Source organism: Hylobates moloch, unplaced genomic scaffold, assembly GCF_009828535.3.
Source record: "Hylobates moloch isolate HMO894 unplaced genomic scaffold, HMol_V3 SCAFFOLD_16, whole genome shotgun sequence".
Taxonomy (NCBI): domain Eukaryota; kingdom Metazoa; phylum Chordata; class Mammalia; order Primates; family Hylobatidae; genus Hylobates; species Hylobates moloch.
In genome coordinates, this window is record NW_026652291.1 from 1,668,996 (window position 1) to 1,690,013 (window position 21,018).

At 43.1% G+C, this 21,018-nt stretch overlaps 1 protein-coding gene across 3 annotated transcripts in view; it reads right to left on the reverse strand.

The window, feature by feature from the left end:
* The window catches only part of TDRD9 (tudor domain containing 9), a 126,348-nt gene that overhangs the window by 81,812 nt on the left and 23,518 nt on the right, over positions 1–21,018 (reverse strand). For all 3 annotated transcript variants that reach the window (XR_009210355.1, XM_032179460.2, XM_058429750.1), the window contains exons 2-6: positions 16,820–16,926; positions 9,510–9,607; positions 6,809–7,030; positions 5,543–5,665; positions 1,787–1,867 (exon numbers count right to left, since the gene is read on the reverse strand). Coding sequence is in view for 2 of the 3 variants with exons in the window: in XM_032179460.2 (XP_032035351.1) it covers positions 1,787–1,867; positions 5,543–5,665; positions 6,809–7,030; positions 9,510–9,607; positions 16,820–16,926 (631 nt within the window). In the remaining variant the exon portion in view is untranslated. The remainder of the gene's footprint in view (positions 1–1,786; positions 1,868–5,542; positions 5,666–6,808; positions 7,031–9,509; positions 9,608–16,819; positions 16,927–21,018) is intronic.

The window sequence follows — 21,018 nt, forward strand, 5'->3', positions numbered from 1 at the left end:
GAACCTGGGAGGCAGAGGTTGCAATGAGCTGAGATCGCACCACTGCACTCCACCCTGGGCAACAGAGTGAGACTCCATCTCAAAATAAATAAGTAAACAAACAAACAAACAGCCCTGGGCCAGGCACAGTGGCTCACGCCTGTAATCCCAGCACTTTGGGAGGCCAAGGCGGCGGATCACGAGGTCAGGAGATCGAGACCATCCTGGCTAACACGATGAAACCCCACCTCTACTAAAAATACAAAAAATTAGCTGGGCGTGGTGGTGGGTGCCTGTAGTCCCAGCTACTCGGGAGGCTGAGGCAGGAGAATGGCATGAATCCAGGAGGTGGGGCTTGCAGTGAGCCGAGATCATGCCACTGCACTCCAGCCTGGGTGACAGAGCAAGACTCCATCTCAAAAAAAAAATACAGTCAGCTGTGGGCGGCAAGCCACCCAGGCACTGAGGCAAGAGACCGAGAACACGAGCTGTTCCAGTATAATAAAATATAAAACAAGAATAGTCATACCAGATATAGATCTTAGATATGATTATATGAATATCATTAATCATTAGTTGGTAGTAATTACTCATTATCCCAATATTATAATAATCCCTGCTCTATAATCATAACCTAGGAAAAACCAGGCCATACAGGGATAGGAGCTGAGGGGACATAGTGAGGTGTGACCAGAAGACAGGAGTGCGAGCCTTCTGTTATGCCCGGACAGGGCCACCAGAGGGCTCCTTGGTCTAGCGGTGACGCCAGCATCTGGGAAGATGCCCGTCGCCAGGCGGACCGTGGTCTAGCAGTAGCAAAAGGTGTCAAGGAACAACACCCGCTACTTGGCAGACCGGGAAAGGGAGTCACCTTTTCCCCGGGGGAGTTTAGAGAAGACTCTGCTCCTCCACCTCTTGTGGAGGGCCTGACACCAGTCAGGCTTTCCTGCAGTTATCCGGAGGCCTAACCGTCTCCCTGTGATGCTGTGCTTCAGTGGTCACGCTCTTAGTCCACCTTCATGTTCCATCCTGTACACCTGGCTCTGCTTTCTAGATAGCAGTAGTAAATTAGTGAAAGTACTAAAAGTCTCTGATATGTAGAAATAATGGCATAAGCTGTCTTTCTCTTTGTCTTCTCTCTCTCTCTGCCTCGGATGCCAGGCAGGGAAGGGCCCCCTGTCCAGTGGACACGTGACCCACGTGACCTTACCTATCATTGGAGAAGACTCACATTCTTTACCCTGCCCCTTTTGCTTTGTATACAATAAATAACAGCAAAGCCAGACATTCGGGGCCACTACCGGTCTCCGCGCATTGGTGGTAGTGGTCCCCCAGGCCCAGCTGCCTTTTCTTTTATCTCTTTGTCTTGTGTCTTTATTTCTACACTCTCTCGTTGCCGCACACAGGGAGAGACCCACCGACCCTGTGGGGCTGGACCCTACAGTCAGCCCTCCGTATCCAGATTCTGCATTTGCAGATTCAACCAACTGAAAATCAAAAATATTCAGAAAAAATAAAAATACAAATTTAAAAAATAGAGTATAGCAATTACTTACATGGCATTTACATTATATTCAGTGCTGTAGATAACCTAGAGGTGACTTAGAGCATATGGGAAGATGTGCACAGGCTACATGCAAATACTTTACTATGCCATTTCATATAAGGCACTTGAGGATCCTCAGATTTTAGTATCTGTCGGGGGTCCTGGAATGCTCTATAGACACCAAGGGACTATAGAGAGAAACAAAACTAAACAATGAATCTTAACCCTAAATACGTCTGTTACTCATGAAATCAAATTTACCTTCACAAAACGTGAATTTGTTCTTAAGAGTTTGCGGACTACCAATAGCAGGAAATCCATTTCTTCTGTTCGTTCGTGTACCTACAAAATAAAAAAGGGGGCACCCCCCCCACATGGCATCAGGCAACACACACGTCACTGCTGACAGAAAGGCACCCCTGGGGAACTGGGGACTAAACCAGTTCTCTCTGCTAAATGCAGTTCCTCAGGGGGCTGGTATCACTCCTGGTTAAGAGGAAGCAAAGAGCGTCGGCCAACAGACCACAGACCACCCACTCAGTCACGGCCCCCAGTGTTTCTCCTTAGGGCCCCCTGAGAGACGGCAGAGTAATGTTCTGCACCCTCGCCCCTACTCATTTACTGCCAACTGTGCCCAAGGTCACTGTGACAACCAGAAACCTCTCCACCTACCTCAAGCACAGAGAACCACTGGGCCAGCCTCCCATGGCCCCTGCTTGCCACAACCCCTGCCAGGCCTGCAGGTACACTGTCATCTGAGCGAGCAAGCACAGGGACAAAGACGTGCCAGTCTAACACTGACCGGGAGGCATGTGACCCCTACAGGACACATTCCATGATGTGCATAACTGCAGCTCACAAGGGTGGGCAAGGGCTGGTCCTGGAAAAGCTGGGTCAGTCACAAACAGGTAAACCAGAGCAAGGTCAGGACCTGAGGTCAGTAGAGCTGACACTCGGGGACAGCAGTCGGGAAGGCAGCACCTCAGACAGACCTTGCAGCCCTCCTCAGACACAGACCTCACAGTCAGAGCCACCCCAGGACCCACACCCCCTCCCCATCCCACCCCACCCCAGAACCAGCTAGCACCCAAGGGCTAGGCAGCCTGCTATTTTTCTAAAGAAGCCAGTTACTCTAGAACTTAGGAAACGTCAATGTACAAGGGGACAGTAACATTCTATTCTGGGACATTTCTCAGCCGAAGTGGAGAGAGAATTACTAAGTTTCAAAGAGGGAGTTCTCCTTTCCTCAGTGTAAGAGGTATAAGGATTTATTCTGTGAGTAATTCTGTTCCAGGCCCTACTATCTTCTGAACGGAATTCCCACTGAAGGAGATGAGAAGTAGCATAGAGAAAAGAAAAACAAAAATCATTAGCTGAAAGGTATTTAACACCATCATAAACCTCATGCTGTCACTTGACTTCAGAACATCTCCTCAGCACAAATATCCTCTCTTTTACTTGAGAAGAAAAATCAAGGCTATCATCAGCGAAAAGGCCCCAAAGTGAGCTCTCCTCAGCTTGTGGCAGTCTCTCCTGAGTTCACACGCCCATCATCTCCCCTCTGCCCCACAACCCACTGGCTCCAGGATCCCTACACCAGCCTTTCGAACACATAAACATGTACACATCAGCAGATGTGTCTCCCCAGTACTCATCTTTATAACCTCAGCCCCCTTAGGAGGCACCTTTTCCATAGCAGTACTCAAAAAAAAAAAAAGTTTATTGAATGAATGATTTGCCTAAAGCTAGTTTCTTTTTTTTTTTTCTTTTGAGACGGAGTCTCGCTGTCGCCCAGGCTGGAGTGCAGTGGCGCGATCTCCACTCACTGCAAGCTCTGCCTCCCAGGTTCACGCCATTCTCTTGCCTCAGCCTCCTGAGTAGCTGGGACTACAGGTGCCCGCCACCACGCCCGGCTAATTTTTTGTATTTTTAGTAGAGATAGGGTTTCACCATGTTAGCCAGGATGGTCTGGATCTCCTGACCTGGTGATCCACCCGCCTCAGCTTCCCAAAGTGCTGGGATTACAGGTGTGAGCCACCGCACCCGGCCAAGCTACTTTATTCTTAAGAGCTGGAAAGTTAAAAACATTATTACATTTTAAACTGGCTGGCCATCTTCAACTTTTGTTCTTGTATTTGTTTTGAAATTCAAATAATCCCAGATAATGCAAACGATACTATATGTAAACCTAAAACTTCAGGTAGTTGAATCCAGTCCATTCATTTACGAAGCAAATAATCCCTGGGCATCTACGAGGTACTGACGCCGCACTGGACAGAGGCAGAGCAGGAGGCTGTCGTGATGGCGCGATGGTCTTCTGTTGGTTACCGCTCCCCAGTAGGGCAAGCTCTCGAAGAGAGGAGCTAACTTTTGCTCAGCTATTATGGCAGAGCTTGAGAACAGGATATAGTCAATAACACAGCATTGATGGATTTATCTGTGTCATTCAAGTATGGGTGTGCAAGGCCAGGTGCGGTGGCTCACGCTTGTAATCCCAGCACTTTGGGAGGCCGAGGCGGGCGGATCACGAGGTCAGGAGATCGAGACCACGGTGAAACCCCGTCTCTACTAAAAATACAAAAAATTAGCCGGGCGTGGTGGCGGGCACCTGTAGTCCCAGCAACTCGGAGAGGCTGAGGCAAGAGAATGGCGTGAACCTGGGAGGCGGAGCTTGCAGTGAACCAAGATTGCGCCACTGAACTCCAGCCTGGGCGACAGAGCGAGACTCTGTCTCAAAAAAAAAAAAAAAAAAAAGTATGGGTGTGCAAAGGCCACGTAGGCAGAGAAATATGTCAGACACACAGAAAATAAATGTAGGCACCAGCACCACAGGCTCTAGAGTAAACTACCCAGGGATGAACCCAGCAACATCACTGATTACTTGAGGCCTGAGCGCTGAACTTCCTTAAACTTTAGTTTCCTTTTATGTAAAGTGGGCTCAATTATACTTAAAAGCCCAATGAATAACTATATAACCTTCATAATACCATCTTTTGGCATATTATCTATTAAATCTGAATTTGATCTCTACCTACTATATTCAAAACTGCCATAAGTCATAAAGAAAAATTCTGAACTGTATTATATATCACCCTATTTTGTAAGAAACAGTAGATCATTTTCACCCTCTCCTACTCTCCCACCAAATGCCCTACAATAATTTAAAACCAAGTGCCTGTACATAAGATCACAAACGCATGGACTCAGCTTTGCCTGGAGTACATGTTGTATTATTAGTTATCCCATGCATCAAAATAGAGTGCAGAGACACTACTCTAAACAGTTGCCCAAATGGGTTTATCCTTTTGGTTGTTATTGTTTTGAGACGCAGTCTCACTCTGTTGCCCAGGCTGAAGGGCAGTGGCGCAAACTCAGCTCACTGCAACCTCCACCTCCCAGGTTCAAGTTATTCTCCCACCTCAGCCTCTCAAGTAGCTGGGACTATAGGAGTGTGCCACCACACCCAGCTAATCTTTTTTTGTTTGTTTTTTTGTTTTTGTATTTTTAGTAGAGATGAGTTTCACCACGTTGGCCAGGCTGGTCTCGAATTCCTGACCTCAAGTGATCGACCCACCTTGGCCTCCCAGAATATCAGGATTACAGGCATGAGCCAGTTGCCCAAATGGTTTGATTTCAGACTCTATTAAACACCCTAGCCTCGTGTCACAACCTCTCACAAATCCTATTTATTTGCTGATGTGTCTAACTCCTCTAGAAATAAGTCAAGCTTCCCAAACAGAATTACTGATAAGGTTTAAAACACAAGAGTTTGAGGAAGAACCATTTCCAAAGTTCCTGGGAAAGTTATTCAAACACAACATTCCCCACCAAAAAACTCATTTAAAATACAAACAAAATCAAAAAACATTCCATCCTTACTGAAAAAAGTCCAGAAAGTAAAAGGGAAGGAAAAAATAAAGAAAGCTGAGACAGGCACAAAGACAGGGTTCACAATACTCTAAGAGAGTTTTTTAAGTGAGATAAATATGACCTTTACAAGTAGATGACATTACTTACTTCATCAATGATGATATGTGTGAATTCCATCAAACTCTTGGCACTAACTATTTTCTGAAGCAGGACTCCAGTTGTCATATAAATTAGCCTGGTGTCCTCCGTTGCTATTTTCTCTAGCCCTACCTAAAATTGGAGAAGGAAAAAGGAAAGGAAAAAAGAGAAAAAAAAAGTTATGTCCATTTTATTAATATAATGGAGGTAAGAAAGGGAATGAAAAATTATAGTATTTCGAAAGATACACAGGCTCCAAATTAAAAGTGACATTCTCAAGTCAATTATTTTCTTTTGGGGGGGGGGAGGAGCAGGGGTTGGCTCATCTAATCACACTGCTATAACATTTTTATGTTAAAACAACTGTGTATAAAGACATCTTCTAGATTACAGAGATATAATTAAAAAGATAAAATTATAAAAGCCATAAGCATGAGAATTCTCACTGCTTTCCTATTCAACTGGAAAGAAATTACAATTTATTTTCAAGAAATTCTTGTTTTTTCGAGACAGAGTCTCACTTTGTCACCCAAGTTGGAGTGCAATGGCAGGATCTCAGCTCACTGCAACCTCTGCCTCCCAGGTTCAAGCAATTCTCATACCCCAGCCTCCTGAGTAGCTGGAATCACAGGCATGTGCCATCAGGCCTGGCTAATTTTTGTATTTTTAGTAGAGATGGGGTTTCACCATGTTGGCCAGGCTGGTCTCGAACTTCTGACCTCAAATGATCCACCCGCCTCAGCCTCCCAAAGTGCTGGGATTATAGGCATGAGCCACCGTGCCCAGCCTAATTTTCAAGAAATTCTGTTTCACTGCTTTTTAAAATTATGCCACAGTTCTCTTCTATAAGCAACTGGTTTCTTTTTTTTGTTTGTTTTTTGTTTTGAGACAGAGTCTCACTCTGTTGCTCAGGCTGGAGTGCAGTGGCGCAAGCTTGGCTCACTGCAACCTCTGCCTCCTGGGTTCAAGCAATTCTCCTGTCACAGCCTCCCGAGTAGCTGGAACTACAGGCATGCACCACCACACCCGGCTAATTTTTGTATTTTTAGTAGAGACGGAGTTTCACCATGTTGGCCAGGCTGCTCTCAAACTCCCGACCTAATGTGATCCACCTGCCTTGGCCTCCCAAAGTGCTGGGATTATAGGCATGAAACACCACTAATTTTCAGCAGAAAATGGTCACGTACTATCAACTTACACAGAAAAAAACTTAACAAAATTAAGGACTACAGAGATGGCTGGCTCTCTTAGTCCCTCCCTCCCTCCCAGTCTCACCTGGTAGCCCACCACACCCCCTAGGGTCCAGGCACGCTCTTTACTGATCCACCTGGCGATGCTGCTTGCCCCTATCTTCCGGGGCTGGGTGACCACAATGCTGCAGTAGGCAGAGTGCTGAACGTAGTGGTCCAAGATATACTGCGGGAGCTGAGTGCTTTTACCGCTTCCCGTGGCCCCATGGATAATCACCACGGAATTACTTTCTATCAAAGACACAACCTAGAAATTTAAAAAATTATTTCAAAATCAGCACAAAATGGCAATGTAAAGTATCACCTATATTAGGAAGTCTTTCAGGATTTATTGCTCTTTCATCTTAAAGTTTTGTTTTGTTTTGAGATGCAGTCTCGCTCTGTTGCCCGGCCTGGAGTGCAGTGGTGCAATCTCGGCTCACTGCAACCTCTGTCTCCTGAGTTCAAACAATTCTCATGCCTAAGCCTCTCAAGTAGCTGGGACTACAGGCGTGTACCACCACACCCAGCTAATTTTTGTATTTCTTGTAGAGACAGGGTTTCTTTCACCATGTTGGCCAGGCTGGTCTTGAACTCCTGACCTCAAGTGATCCACCTGCCTCAGCCTCCCAAATTGCTGGGATTACAGGCGTGAGCCACCACGCCTGGCCTTAAAGTTATTAATTAACCATTCTGAACACAACACAAAAGAGCAAGGAGGCGACAAACGGTTGCCACTTAAATGCAACTCTACTACCTATTTAACAGTAATTAGTGGCTGGGCATGGTGGCTCACACCTGCAATCCCAGTACTCTGGGAGGCCAAGGCGGGCGGATCACGAGGTCAAGAGATCGAGACCATTCTAGCCAATATAGTGAAACCCTGTCTCTACTAAAAATACAAAAATTAGCTGGGCGTGGTGGCACGCGCCTGTAGTCCCAGCTACTTGGGAGGTTGAAGCAGGAGAATTGCTTGAACCCAGGAGATAGAGGTTGCAGTGAGCCAAGATCATGCCACTGCACTCCAGCCTGGCGACAGAGCAAGGCTCCATCTCAAAACAAACAAACAAACAAAAAACAACAACAACAACAACAACAACAACAAAAAAGTAACTAGTGATAGCTGTGGAAAAACCAGGCCAGGTTAACTCCAGCTTCCTGGGTCTCAACTGCTTCTGTAAAAATTAAAATGTAAAATTAGGTTTCTATGGCTCTTACCAAGTTTCTATTATTTTAACATTTTGTAATGAATCTGCAAATAATTCTACTGAACATGAAAAAAAGAGCTGTTACTACATTCAAGTGGTTTTAAAATGTCATCTTAAATTCTTCAGACATATTTTTTATCTATTAAATATCTGTTTATTTATTTTTAGACACAGGCTCTAGCTCTGTCACCCAGGCTGGAGTGCAGTGGCACAATCACAGCTCACTGCAGCTTTGACCTCCTAAGCTCAAGCCATCCTGCCACCTCAGCATCCCAAGCCAGGACCACAGGCACATGCCACCATATTCCACTAATTTTGGGGGGTGTGTTTTGTAGAGATGAGGTCTTGCTATGTTGCCCAGCCTGGTCTGGAACTCCTGGCTTCAAGTGATCCTCCCACCTCCAGACATATTTGGAAACAAGTAACTTCCACTTTTCCACTTACAGATTATATGCAGCTTTTTTTTTTTTTTTTTTTTTTTGAGACGGAGTCTCACTCTGTCGCCCAGGCAGGAGTGCAGTGGCGCAATCTCAGCTCACTGCAAGCTCCGCCTCCCGAGTTCACGCCATTCTCCTGCCTCAGCCTCTCCGAGTAGCTGGGATTACAGGTGCCCGCCACCACGCCCAGCTAATTTTTCGTATTTTTAGTAGAGACGGGGTTTCACCGTGGTCTCAATCTCCTGACCTCGTGATCCGCCCACCTCGGCCTCCCAAAGTGCTGGGATTACAAGCGTGAGCCACCACGCCCGGCCTATATGCAGCATTTTTAAGACTCCACTCAAATTCCTCCTCCAGAACTCCCCGATCTCCACTCTAAACTTATTTAAGCTCTTATCCTTCTAACAATTGATACGGTCAGGGAATACAAATTAATTTGAATACTGGCCTCTAATTTTTAGTTGCATGATTTACTCTAAAGCAAAGTAAAAATTAAATTTGAAACATTTCTAGTTTTATCTATAACTCTTTTTTCCAGTTAATTAATAAAGGTTTCGATACGCTTACTTTTAACGATGCTTAATAACACGCATGTAATTAGGAACTTAATCATCCTACTGCTACATCTGCCTGGCATTGTTAATACAATGGTATGTCAATGATTGATTACATTAATCAACAGGCAGAGAAAGGGCCAACGCTGTAAAGAAAACCCAGTAGAAACGCTAGGGTATGTCATTTGCTTCAAAAAACATTTAGCAGTCAGTTTATTTAAACAAGAAGCTCTCCTGGGGAAGATGAAGTGTTTACTTACAGATATTTTGAGGAAGGAAAGACTAGATAAACTAAATGTTAGGAGAGGTACTCAGGTGAAGACTAAATAAATTAAAGCACAGATCAAAAGAAAAGCCATCGATATGGTTACTACACAAAATCATCTCCAGGTAGGCCTGAGCACACCCTCCTCTTATCCACCGTAGAAACTTGTACACCACAGAAGTGTTCACCTGGCAACTAGTAACTTTCAAATTAGAAACCAAAAGTATTGGGCCTCAGACATGTATTCAAACAGCAAAATTACAGTATAACAAAACAATTTTACCTCTTTCTTATATCGACTTATAGGCAAATCAGGATATTTATAAGTTGTCCCTGGGATGCACGTCACACTGCTTAATTTAGCCAAAGATGGCCTTGGACCTGGATTAAGGCAAAACAAACAAATATAATGCCATTTCTTATCTGGAAAAAGATAACTCAATGTTCTATCTAATCTATATATACAGCATACACACACACACACACACACTCAAATACAAAAATACATTTTCTACAGGCTAAAACTGCCATCAGGGCAATACCAAAGACATGGAACAAACATAGGTATCCATCAGTAGTGGATTGGATAAAGAAAACATGGTACATATACACCATGGAATACTATGCAGCCATAAAAAAGAATGAAATCATGTCTTTTACAGCAAGCAACATGGATGCAGCTGGAGGCCATCTAAGCGAATTAACACAGAAACAGAAAACCAAGTATCAAATGTTCTCACAACTGGGAGCTAAACCTTGGGTACACACGAACATAAAGATGGGAACAACAGACACTAGGGACTCCAAGAAGAAGAGGGAGGGAGGGGCAAGGGCTGAAAAACTTCCTATTGGGTACTATGTTCACTATACAGGTGATGGGATCAATGGAAGCCCAAACCTCAGCATCACCCAATATACCCTTGTAACAAACCTCAACATGTACCCCCGAATCTAAAATAAAAAGTTTAATTTCTTAAGAAACTTCCCTTAGCAGCCCACTATTAATCTTGTATAAAAGCAAACTGAGAACATTCTATCCCTCCATCACAGCCACCAACATTGCAAGCTCAGCACTACCTTCTAAAATAGGCCTGTAAAACATGCACTCATTGCTGATTCAGTGGTACCAAAACAGTTAAAGAGAAAACTTTTCCTTGAAATTTCAACAGAATGCATCAATTTAAGTGTGCATTCCCTGCTACTAAAATACATCAGTGATAGCAATAAATAAATCAAACAATTTATGAAATACAGGTATCAGCAAAGCAGGCAGCTTGCCTCTGCTCAGGATACATGATACAGAGCTCTGACCAGGCACACTTCTCTGCCCTCTTGTAAAAATATGCCCTGCTCTCTGGCTGCACTACAAATTCTAAACCTCTGATCATCACTTGACAAACTGACAAATCATCAAAACGCACGGAAGACAAACTTTTGCTGGGAAATAAGTTTTACTTCCAAAATAAACTCTTAGCCAAATTTAGCACCACACTCATTCCCTTACCCCACGACTCACCTTCCCTTCCTATCAGCCCCTTGTTTCTGACCAGCAACTCCTGCTGTGTCACTCTCGGCCTTTCCTAATAAAACACACAACCAGGCTTCTCTCTTGTTTTCCTATATCTTTTCCCTACATATATTCCCATTTTCCTAATTGGTCTAATAATATGTAATTAAAATGTGGCTATTTTCCCACATTTGAATCAAAGTTATGTGGTCCCTGTTCTCAATTATATAAACAGAGGAGCCAGATCTGTCATACTTTCTCAAAGCAAAAATAGCTTCTTTGTGAGTATGTTCTTCCTAAAACATTAGTGACTCCTAACTCGGGAAAGCTGTCCTGCCAATATGGCTTTTTTTTTTTTTTCTTTTTTCTTTTTCTGGACAGAGTCTTGCTCTGTCCCCCAGGCTGGAGTGCAGTGGCGCGATCTCGGCTCACTGCAAACTCTGCCTCCTGGGTTCAAGCGATTCTCCTGCCTCAGCCTCCTGAGTAGCTGGGATTACAGATGCCCACCATCACACCCGGCTAATTTTTGTATTTTTAATAGAGATGGGGTTTCACCATGTTGGTCAGGCTGGTCTTGAACTCCTGATCTCGGCCTCCCAAATTGCTGGGATTACAGGCATGAGCCACCACGTCCAACCTATGGCTTTTTAATCTTCTAATCAGCCTAACTAGTGATTGCCAAGTTCACTAAAGCAGGGATTTTCTTTCCATTATCACGTCTCACTTTCCTTCCATTACTCTTCTCAGTGCTATGGTAATTACTGATGCCTTCTTTTTTTCCCAGTTAATATACCTAGGCCTTCTTGAACATAATGAAAGAAGGGGAAGAGAATCCCCACGGCCCTTGTGAACTGGACTGAGAGAAAGAAGGCCCTGAACCCAGACACAGCATGCAGACAGAGGGAGAGGCAAGTATTATAGTGAGGAACAGGGTGGGAGTAAGAAGCTGAGGAAGAGCTATTCAAAGGGGAAAGAAGGTGACAAAGATTCTTTCAGAAAGACGAAAAAGGCTGCAGCCACATTCGTTTTGCTAAAAGACTTCAAGCCCTGGCTCACATGCTGCTAAACAAGCCCTGTTACTTAGACAATATTGCCTTACATTACTTGATTACATGCATTTTGAAGATTGCTACTTAAAGACAGAAATTTTACAAGAAAAAATGCCAAAAGTCCTAACAGTACTGTCTATACTATAGCCCCTTCTCCATGTAACGCAAAACACAAGCTGACGTTTTTAGGTCACTGGCTGAAGCAGACCCAGCACAAATCAAGTCCTGCCTCCGCGTACACTGCCAAAGGGCAGACAGGAAACCAAACAGCAGAAATGTTCACAGCTGTATGGTTCTTGCATCTTTGCATCAGCAACAGAATAAGAAGGAAAACCATCATGGATAATTTAAGGCAAATCAACAAACTACATACAACCAAGCAAAAATCCAAAAACAGCATGAGAAACAGCTCAACCTTAAAATTGACTATTCTTATTTTCTTGCTGTCTCTTTATCCTACATGATTAACAACACAATATTTTACACGAACTGGGGAAAACTGGAAGCCATGAAAATTACTAGTTCTCTTCACTAAGACCTATCACTATATCACCATAACCAAATACGAAATCTAACCAAAAAGTTCAGCACTTAGAGGTTCTAAACAGTATGTAAGGAATTTTAACTGGTAAGTATGTCAGCTCATATGGTGAACTTAAGACTTATCTTAAAATCTACACACTATATATTACAGAAAATAATTTTAATCACTGCATTACTGATTTAACCATAAAATTAAATCTTCAAAATAGATAATTATATATGACTTCCTCCAAATATGGACTAGTATTCTGAATACAAAATTAACTTGAAGGAAGAATAATGTTTTCCTTTCAGTTATTAGACATTCCATATAGGCCATTCTCTTAAAACCAGAAGAAAAGCTAAAAGGAGGATGAAAACAGCCACTAAATATATCACCACATTTAAAAGGAGGCAGCACTGTGGAATTTAACTACAAGCTGAAGACTCTATTCCAGGACAAATTCAAATTGTTGTGTGAAAGCAACAGAACCCTTCAGGAGTTGACAACCTAGAACCAGGCTCACACTGTTAGGAAAGATTTCATTTATCAATGCAAATAAATCTCAGTTTTTAAAAAATGATTAATCTTTAACCATGTAAAATGATTCTAATATAATCGATAGAAATTCACTGAATGGGTGTCCTTGGATTTCTATTTAGAAATAATTTTTAATACTTATAAGTGAACTAACACCTGTATCAGACCAAAAGCAAAAGTGTTTTGAATCAAATTATTTTATAACTGGATATAACAAAATGTTCACGCTGAAACCTGTGGCACTGGACTGGAATTAGAGGCATCAGTGTAATCTCATGGTTTTAATAGAAACAGACATAGAAATAGCTTTGTGTCTGTGTGTGTGTGACCTTACTTACGATAACCTGACCTTACTTCTTCAATGCTCCAGAGGCACTTCAACACTTCGAAACATTTAGCAGACATGATGGTGACATGTTTATAGTCCCAGCTATTCAGGAAGCTGAGGCTGGAGAATCACTTGAGCCTAAGAGTTCAAGGCCTGCCTGGGCAACATAGCAAGACCTCATCTCAAGGAAAAAAAAGTGGACAGCACCTCTCTGCCTCCTGTGGCCTCCTCCCTCACCCTGTATCCAAGGCATCACCAATTCCTGTCCAGTTTGTCCTTCAACTGGCTCTCTTCCTCCACTGCCATCCTCTGTCAAAGACACCATCAAGTCTCACCTGGACTAGGACAATGCCTCCAATTCTCCTCAGGTCCACTCTGGCCCCCTCCAATCAATTCTCAAAAATATGACCAAAGCATTTCTTGTAAAACACAAATCTAAACACATGACACCCCCTTCCTCCTTTCACAGTTATCCCAAAAAAAGTATGGAAACTTTCATAGCTTCCCACTGTTCTGAGTATTAAGACCAAAACTCTTCGTTACAGCCCACAGGCCCTATTACTAGTCTTGCCTATCTCATCCAACCTCATCCAATACAAGTGTGTTAGTTTTTTACTGCTACTGTCACGTTTTACCTCAAACTTAGTGGCTTAAAACATGCATTTATTCTCTTACAGTTCTGGAAGCAGAGGTTCAAAAGATGAGAAGGACAAGGTGTTGGCATGGCTGCTGGATCCTTCCGGAGGCTCTGTGAGGAAGAATCTATTCCCTTGCCTTATCAGCCTGGAGAAGTTGCCTGCATTGGCTCATGGCCTCTTCCTTGTATCACTCCAACGTATGGCTGCTGTTGTCACATCTACTACTGACTGATCTTCCTGCTTCCCTCTAGGAAAAACCCTGTGATAACATTGGGCCCACCTGGAAAATCTTCCCATCTCAAGATCCTTAACTTGTATCTGCAAAGACCCCTTTACCATGAAGGTGACATATTCACAGATCCTGGGGATTAGAACATGGACCTCTTTAGGAGGCTATTAGCCTCTAGCTGCCTCTGCCCAGCCCTCCCACACCCACTGTCTACTCCCTAGCAGCACTGGCCCTCTTTCAGGGCTGGAATACCAGGCTTCCTCCCAGCACAAGGCCTCTGCACCCCCTGCACCCCCACACTGCCTCAGTAAGGTCCACTTATCCTTCAGATCTAAGCTCAACTGTTACTTTCCTGACACCACAGCCCAAGTCAAATCCTTGTTTTACGCCCCCATAGAGCTGGCTTTCAGATAACTTATTTCCAAAAAGCATTTATTTGTGTAACTGGATGACTAAATGATCATCTCCATAATGATCAGAGATGATCAGAGTTAAAGCCTTTTTTACTTGTCATATTCTCACTGTCTCATACAGCCCCTGGAACACACCTTGATAAATGTCAGTGGCTAAGTAGCCAAAACCTCCCTAAGTAGCCAAAGCCATAGTTGATCCGACTGCCCAAAGAAAAGCCCCAAATATATTATGATACCATGCATAAAGAAAGCAAAGAGTTTCACACATGAACTTAAAAGAATGACAACAGACACTGAGTTACAGGCATTCACTTGTAATCTAGCTAGTCCTAAAGAGTGGTAATCCATCCGGCATGCTACAGGCCCAGCACGCAGGGTGTGCCAGGCTCCTGCCTGTGCCCCCGGGCCAGTACATGACTGTGACAAGAAGGATCACATCACACAGAGTCATCTATAAACTAACTAATGTGCTTTCCAAACAGAAGTATTAGATGATGGCTCTCTTTCCACAATAACACATATGGCTACTTCATACCTCCAAAGCTGCACAGTACTCTTCCTTTGTACAAAAGACCAAAGTCACCAACCCTCTGTTCACTGGCATGTAAGAGATTCTTAAAGACTTCCCATAGATTAAGTAACAATTCAATAAACATTCTTATACGTACAACTTTGTATTTTTCTTAGCATAAGTAGAAATTGGACCAGAGATAACATACATTGTGAATGCTCACTTCCGTTAATACACTGGGTTGTTCAGACAAATCTCCTTCCTGAGGTCAACTAAAGATGTTAGATGAAATACACAAACCTCTCCTTAAAAGCACCGAAGGGCTGATGAAATAGCAAGGAGACATCAGGCCAAAGCCTGTGATGAGGCAAGAACACAGAAAGGGAGGCAAAGAATCAAAGGCTGCTTTTACCTTAAGGTGACAGATCTAGCAGAAATTAACCAGAATAGAGCCCAGTAACCAAAAAAATGAAAAACACAAAACTAAATGAAAGAGTGGGCCATAGATGATGGCTCAGAATTTTCCTGGACTAATTAAAAGATACCAATTGGTATAGTCAAGAAGCCCAAATCAATCCCAAGAATGATAAGGATTACTCTACTATTATGTATCGACTGTATTTCATACTTTTTAAAAGGCTAAAAAAGAAAGTGTTACTTGAACCCACACTTGTGCCCAACTCTGAGCACACTAATACACAGGATGGCAGGACAGGAGGCAGAGCTTCTCAACTGAACTAGCAGAAATCTATGACAGATAACCTCTCATAAAGCAAAAAAAATCAAAAGATAACTTCTATCATATGAATAAGGCCTGGTGCTAGTAAGATAATTTGCTCAGAAAAAAATTTCATACTCATAGAAAGTAACTAACTGTGTGAACTCTGAACAGTTGTACTCTTGGGAACTGGGAATTTAAGAAGGATCTTTTACTTTTTTATTTTATACATTTCTGCATTGTTTAAAATTTCATTTTAATATCTTAATTGTAAAAAAAGTAGTTTTAATTAATGGCAAGGTAAGAGACCATTATCAGTCTTCCAAAGAACAGACTATTTAAGATGATTTCGGCTCACTGCAACCTCCGCCTCCCAGTTCAAGCGATTCTCTTGCCTCAGCCTCTCCAGTAGCTGGGACTACAGGCATGCACCACCATGCTCGGCTAATTTTTGTATTCGCCACTATATTTTTTAAAGGCTTCTAATAATTTTTTTTTTTTTTTTGAGACAGAGTCTCACTCTGTTGCCAGGCTGGAATGCAGTGGCACAATCTTGGCTCACTGTAATCTCTGCCTCTCAGGTTCAAGTGATTCTCCTGCCTCAGCCTCCCACGTAGCTGAGATTACAGGCACACGCCACCACACCCAGCTAATTTTTGTATTTTTAGTAGAGACAAGGTTTCACCCTGTTGGTCAGAATGGTCTCAATCTCCTGACCTCATGATCCACCCGCCTTGGCCTCCCAAAGTGCTGGGATTACAGGCATGAGCCACTGCGCCTGGCCTAATAATTATATACATATATATATATACTTTTTTTTTTTTTTTTTTAAAGAGAGGGTCTCCCTATGTTGCCCAAGATGAACTTGAACTCCTAGCCTCAAGTGACCCTCTCACCTCAGCCTCCCGAGTAGCTGGGATTACAGATGTACACCACCACATCCAGCTAGTTTTTTTATTTTTTGTAGAGACAGTGTCACCATGTTGCCCAGGCTAGTGTTAAATTCCTGGCCTTAAGTGATCCTCCCACCTCAGCCTCCTGAGTAGCTGGAATTACAGACATGCACTATGAACCTAATATTTTAGCATGTGAACCACTCACGCATCCTATCTAAAACATTTAAAGAGACTTGTTTACCTGGCCCACTGGTTCGTTGGACACTGCGACACACATTAAGCTCTTGTGCTTCGAGCTGTCTGTATTTGTCAATATACTCTACTTCTGAGCTCCTTTGGCTGAGTGACCTGAAAAGAATAGTAAAAGTTAGTATACTATTTCCAAAAAGCCAAGAAACCCTTGTGTACTAGAGAAGTTTTTCCACATTAAGTCATGGGAAAAAATGCAAATAGTCAATAAACAAATGAATATACACTCAAACTCAGTTACCAGGCAGATGCAAATTAAAACAATGACAAACCATTTTTTCACCCATCAAATTGGCAAAAAGAGCAAATATTTTCAGAATATTTATGAGGAGAGATACATTTATGGTAAATGGGTATGACCACTTATTCTGAAGGGTAGTTTGCAGTATCATTTTTTTGAGGCGAGGTCTCTCTCTGTCACCCAGGCTAGAGTACAGTGCTGTGATCATAGCTCACTGTAATCTCAACCTCCTAAGTTCAAGCAATCCTCCCACCTCAGCCTCCTGAGTAGCTGAAATCAGCTAATTAAAACTTAAAACAGCCAGGCATGGTGGTTCACACCTGTAATCCCAGCACTTTGGGAGGCCAAGGCGGCTGGGTCACTTTGTGCTCAGAAGTTCAAGACCAGCCTGGGCAACATGGTGAAACCCCATCTCTATAAAAAATATAGAAATGAGCCGGGTGTGGGCTCATGCCTGTGGTCCCAGCTACTCAGCAGGCTGGGGCTGGAGGATCCCTTGAGTCAGGAAGTGGAGGTTGCAGTGAGCCAAGATCATGCCACTGCACTCCAGCCTAGGCAACAGAGCAAGACCCTGTTTCAAAAAAAAAAATAAACAGGCTAGGCACAGTGGCTCACGCCTGTAATCCCAGCACTTTGGGAGGCCAAGGCAGGCGGATCACTTGAGGTCAGGAGTTCAAGACCAGCCTGGCCAACATGGTGAAACCCTGTCTCTACTAAAAATACAAAAATTAGCCGGGCGTGGTGGCAGGTCCCTGTAATCCCAGCTACTCGAGAGGCTAAGGTAGCAGAATCACTTAAACCCAGGAGGCGGAGGTTGCAGTGAGCCAGAATGGTGCCACTGCACTCCAGCCTGGGCAACAGAGCCACATTCCATCTCAAAAAAAATAAATAAAAACTAAAAACTAACCAAAACTTAAAACACACGTCTCCTACAATCCAACTTTTCCTCAGAATCTTTGTTAAACATCAGCACGTGTAAACGAAGCATGTGCAAAGACATGCATGGAAACATTCATTTGTTTAGCAAATACTTACTGAACACCTACTGCACAAAAGGCACTGTCTCCAACACTAAAGATACAGCAGGAAACAAAACAAAGTCCTTGCCTGCATGAAACTACCATTCTTGTGGAGGAGACATAATAGATACGTAAGATGCTGATTAGAGATGTGGACAAAATTAAAATCAGGTGATGCTATTAAGGATTCCAGGAAGGAAGGGTATATTTTCATAATATTTGTAATAATTAAAACCTGAAAAACATGTTCAACAGGGGAAAAGCTAAAACAATGGCATACCTTAGTTAATGTGTATCATTTTTAAAGTGTCATGGCTCTATTCATGCCAATAGATAAACATGTCCAGAATATTAAGTGAAAAAAGACAATTGTGATATGTATTATACACTATCAACTATGTTTTCCTCATTAGTGTCTAGTTTAAATGCACTGTTGTCAAAGAGACTATATGATACTGATTCTTGAAATTTGAGACAAACTTTATGTAATGGTTAATTTTATGTCAACTTGACCGGGCCAAGGGATGCCCAGATAGCTGGTAAAACATTTTTTTCTGGCTGTGTCAGGGTGTTTCAGGAAAAGGTTAGCATTTGAATCAGTAGGCTGAGTAAAGAAGACCTGCCTCAGTAACGTGGATGGGCATTACCGAATCCACTGAGAGCCCACCCAGGCAGAACAAAAAGGATAAGGAAGGGTAAATACTCTCTTTTTGAACTGGGACATCCAGTCTCTCCCGCCCTGGGACACTAAAGTTCCTGATTCTCAGACCCTCAGACTCCGAGATTCACACCAGCAGTCTCCCATCCCAGGTTCTCAGGCTTTGTCTTGGACTGGGAGTTACAGCATCAGTTACCCTGGTTCCCAGGCCTTCAGATTCAGACTGAATTTCACCACTGACTTTCCTTCTTCTCCAGCTTGCAGAAGGTATATAGTGAGACGTCTCAGCCTCCATAATCACGTGCGCCAAGTATCATCACCAACCTCCCCCTCTTACAGATCTATACATATCTTATTAGTCCTGTTTCTCTGGAGAATCCTGTCTAATACACTTTAATAAAATGCTGTTTGCATCAAAGCCAACTTTTGCCTGTTCCAAAATATCAGCATTCCTCTGGTTACTGTTTGCCTGACATTTACTCATTAATTCACTCAACAATAACAGTGTACCAGGTGCAGCTGAGAGAGCCAAGATGCCCGGGTGGCTCCCACAGGAGGGGGCGGCAAGAGGATGATGAGAAATGGAGGGTAGGGAGCAGAAGGGTATGGAGAAGAGCTGGAAGTACCAGGGAGGAGCTGGGAGTAATTATAAAGATTGTGGCTTTTGTTCTGAGTAAGATGGGTTTTGAGCAGAGAGAGAAATAACAATATCTGACTTTTAGTTTAACAGCATGGCTCTGACTAGGTGAAGGGGAGCAGGTGATCATCTGAAAGAAAACATTTGCAGCAAAACTTTAATTCCTGGCAGGGCACGGTGGCTCACGCCTGTAATCCTAGCACTTTGGGAGGTCAAGGCGGTGGATCACCTGAGGTCAGGAGTTTGAGACCAGCCTGGCTAACATGGTGAAACCTCATCTCTACTAAAAATACAAAAATTAGCCCGACGTGGTGGCGAGCGCATGTAATCCCAGCTACTCGGAAGGCTGAGGCAGGAGAATTGCTTGAAACCTGGAGGCAGAGGTTGCAGTAAGCCAAGATTGCACCACTGCACTCCAGCCTGGGCGACAGAGTGAGACTCTGTCTTAAAAAAAAAAAAAAAAAAAAAAGAATTCCTATAAATAACTAAGATAAGAAATGTGACTTTTAACTTTAAAAGGTAAATGCAGTAGTATTTTAATTAAAATACAGAATAAAAGAAATTCAATATCAGTTTCTCCTTAAATATTAACTGCATGTTTTTCAATCTTTTTATTGTGGCAAATGTATATAACATAAGGCCGGGCACAGTGGCTCATGCCTGTAATCCCAGCACTTTGGGAGGCCGAAGTGGGTGGATCACAAGGTCAGGAGATCAAGACCATCCTGGCCAACACGGTGAAACCCCATCTCTACTAAAAATACAAAAAATTAGCCGGGTGTGATGGCAGGCGCCTGTAGTCCCAGCTACTTGGGAAGCTGAAGCAGGAGAATGGCGTGAACCTGGGAGGTGGAGCTTGCAGTGAGCCGAGATCGCGCCACTGCACTCCAGCCTGGGTGAAAGAGAAAGACTCTGTCTCAAAAAAAAAAAAAAATATATATATATATATATATAATATATATATATATATACACACACACACACACACACACACATATATACACATATATATACGTGTACATGTATATAACATAAAACTTACCATCTTAACTACTCTTTTTAGAAACATTTCCTTTTATGGCTGGGCATGGTGGCTCACACCTGTAATCCCAGCACTTTGGGAGGCTGAGGCGGGCGGATCACAAGGTCAGGAGATCGAGACCACCCTGGCTAATAAGGTGAAACCCCGTTTCTACTAAAAATACAAAAAAAATTAGCCAGGCATGGTGGTGGGCGCCTGTAGTCCCAGCTACTCGGAGAGGCTGAGGCAGGAGAACGGCGTGAACTCGGGAGGCGGAGCTCGCAGTGAGCCGAGATCACGCCACTGCACTCCAGCCTAGGTGACAGAGCAAGACTCCGTCTCAAAAAAAAAAGAAAAGAAAAAATAAAAAGAAAGAAATATTTCAGTTTATTTAAATTGTGAAGTAGAATATAAAACTGAATTTGTAGCTAGTACCAGAGAATGGACTTAACTGGTGTTTAGTGAGAACAGCTGCTACACAAGATCCCAAGAGACTTACAGGAAAGGGGCAAAGCCCTAATGTTAAGCAAATAAAATGTTTCACACAGATTATACAAAAATTTATACTTCATTTCCCTTTTTTGATATTTAGAAAGCGCAGATTTAACAAAAGGT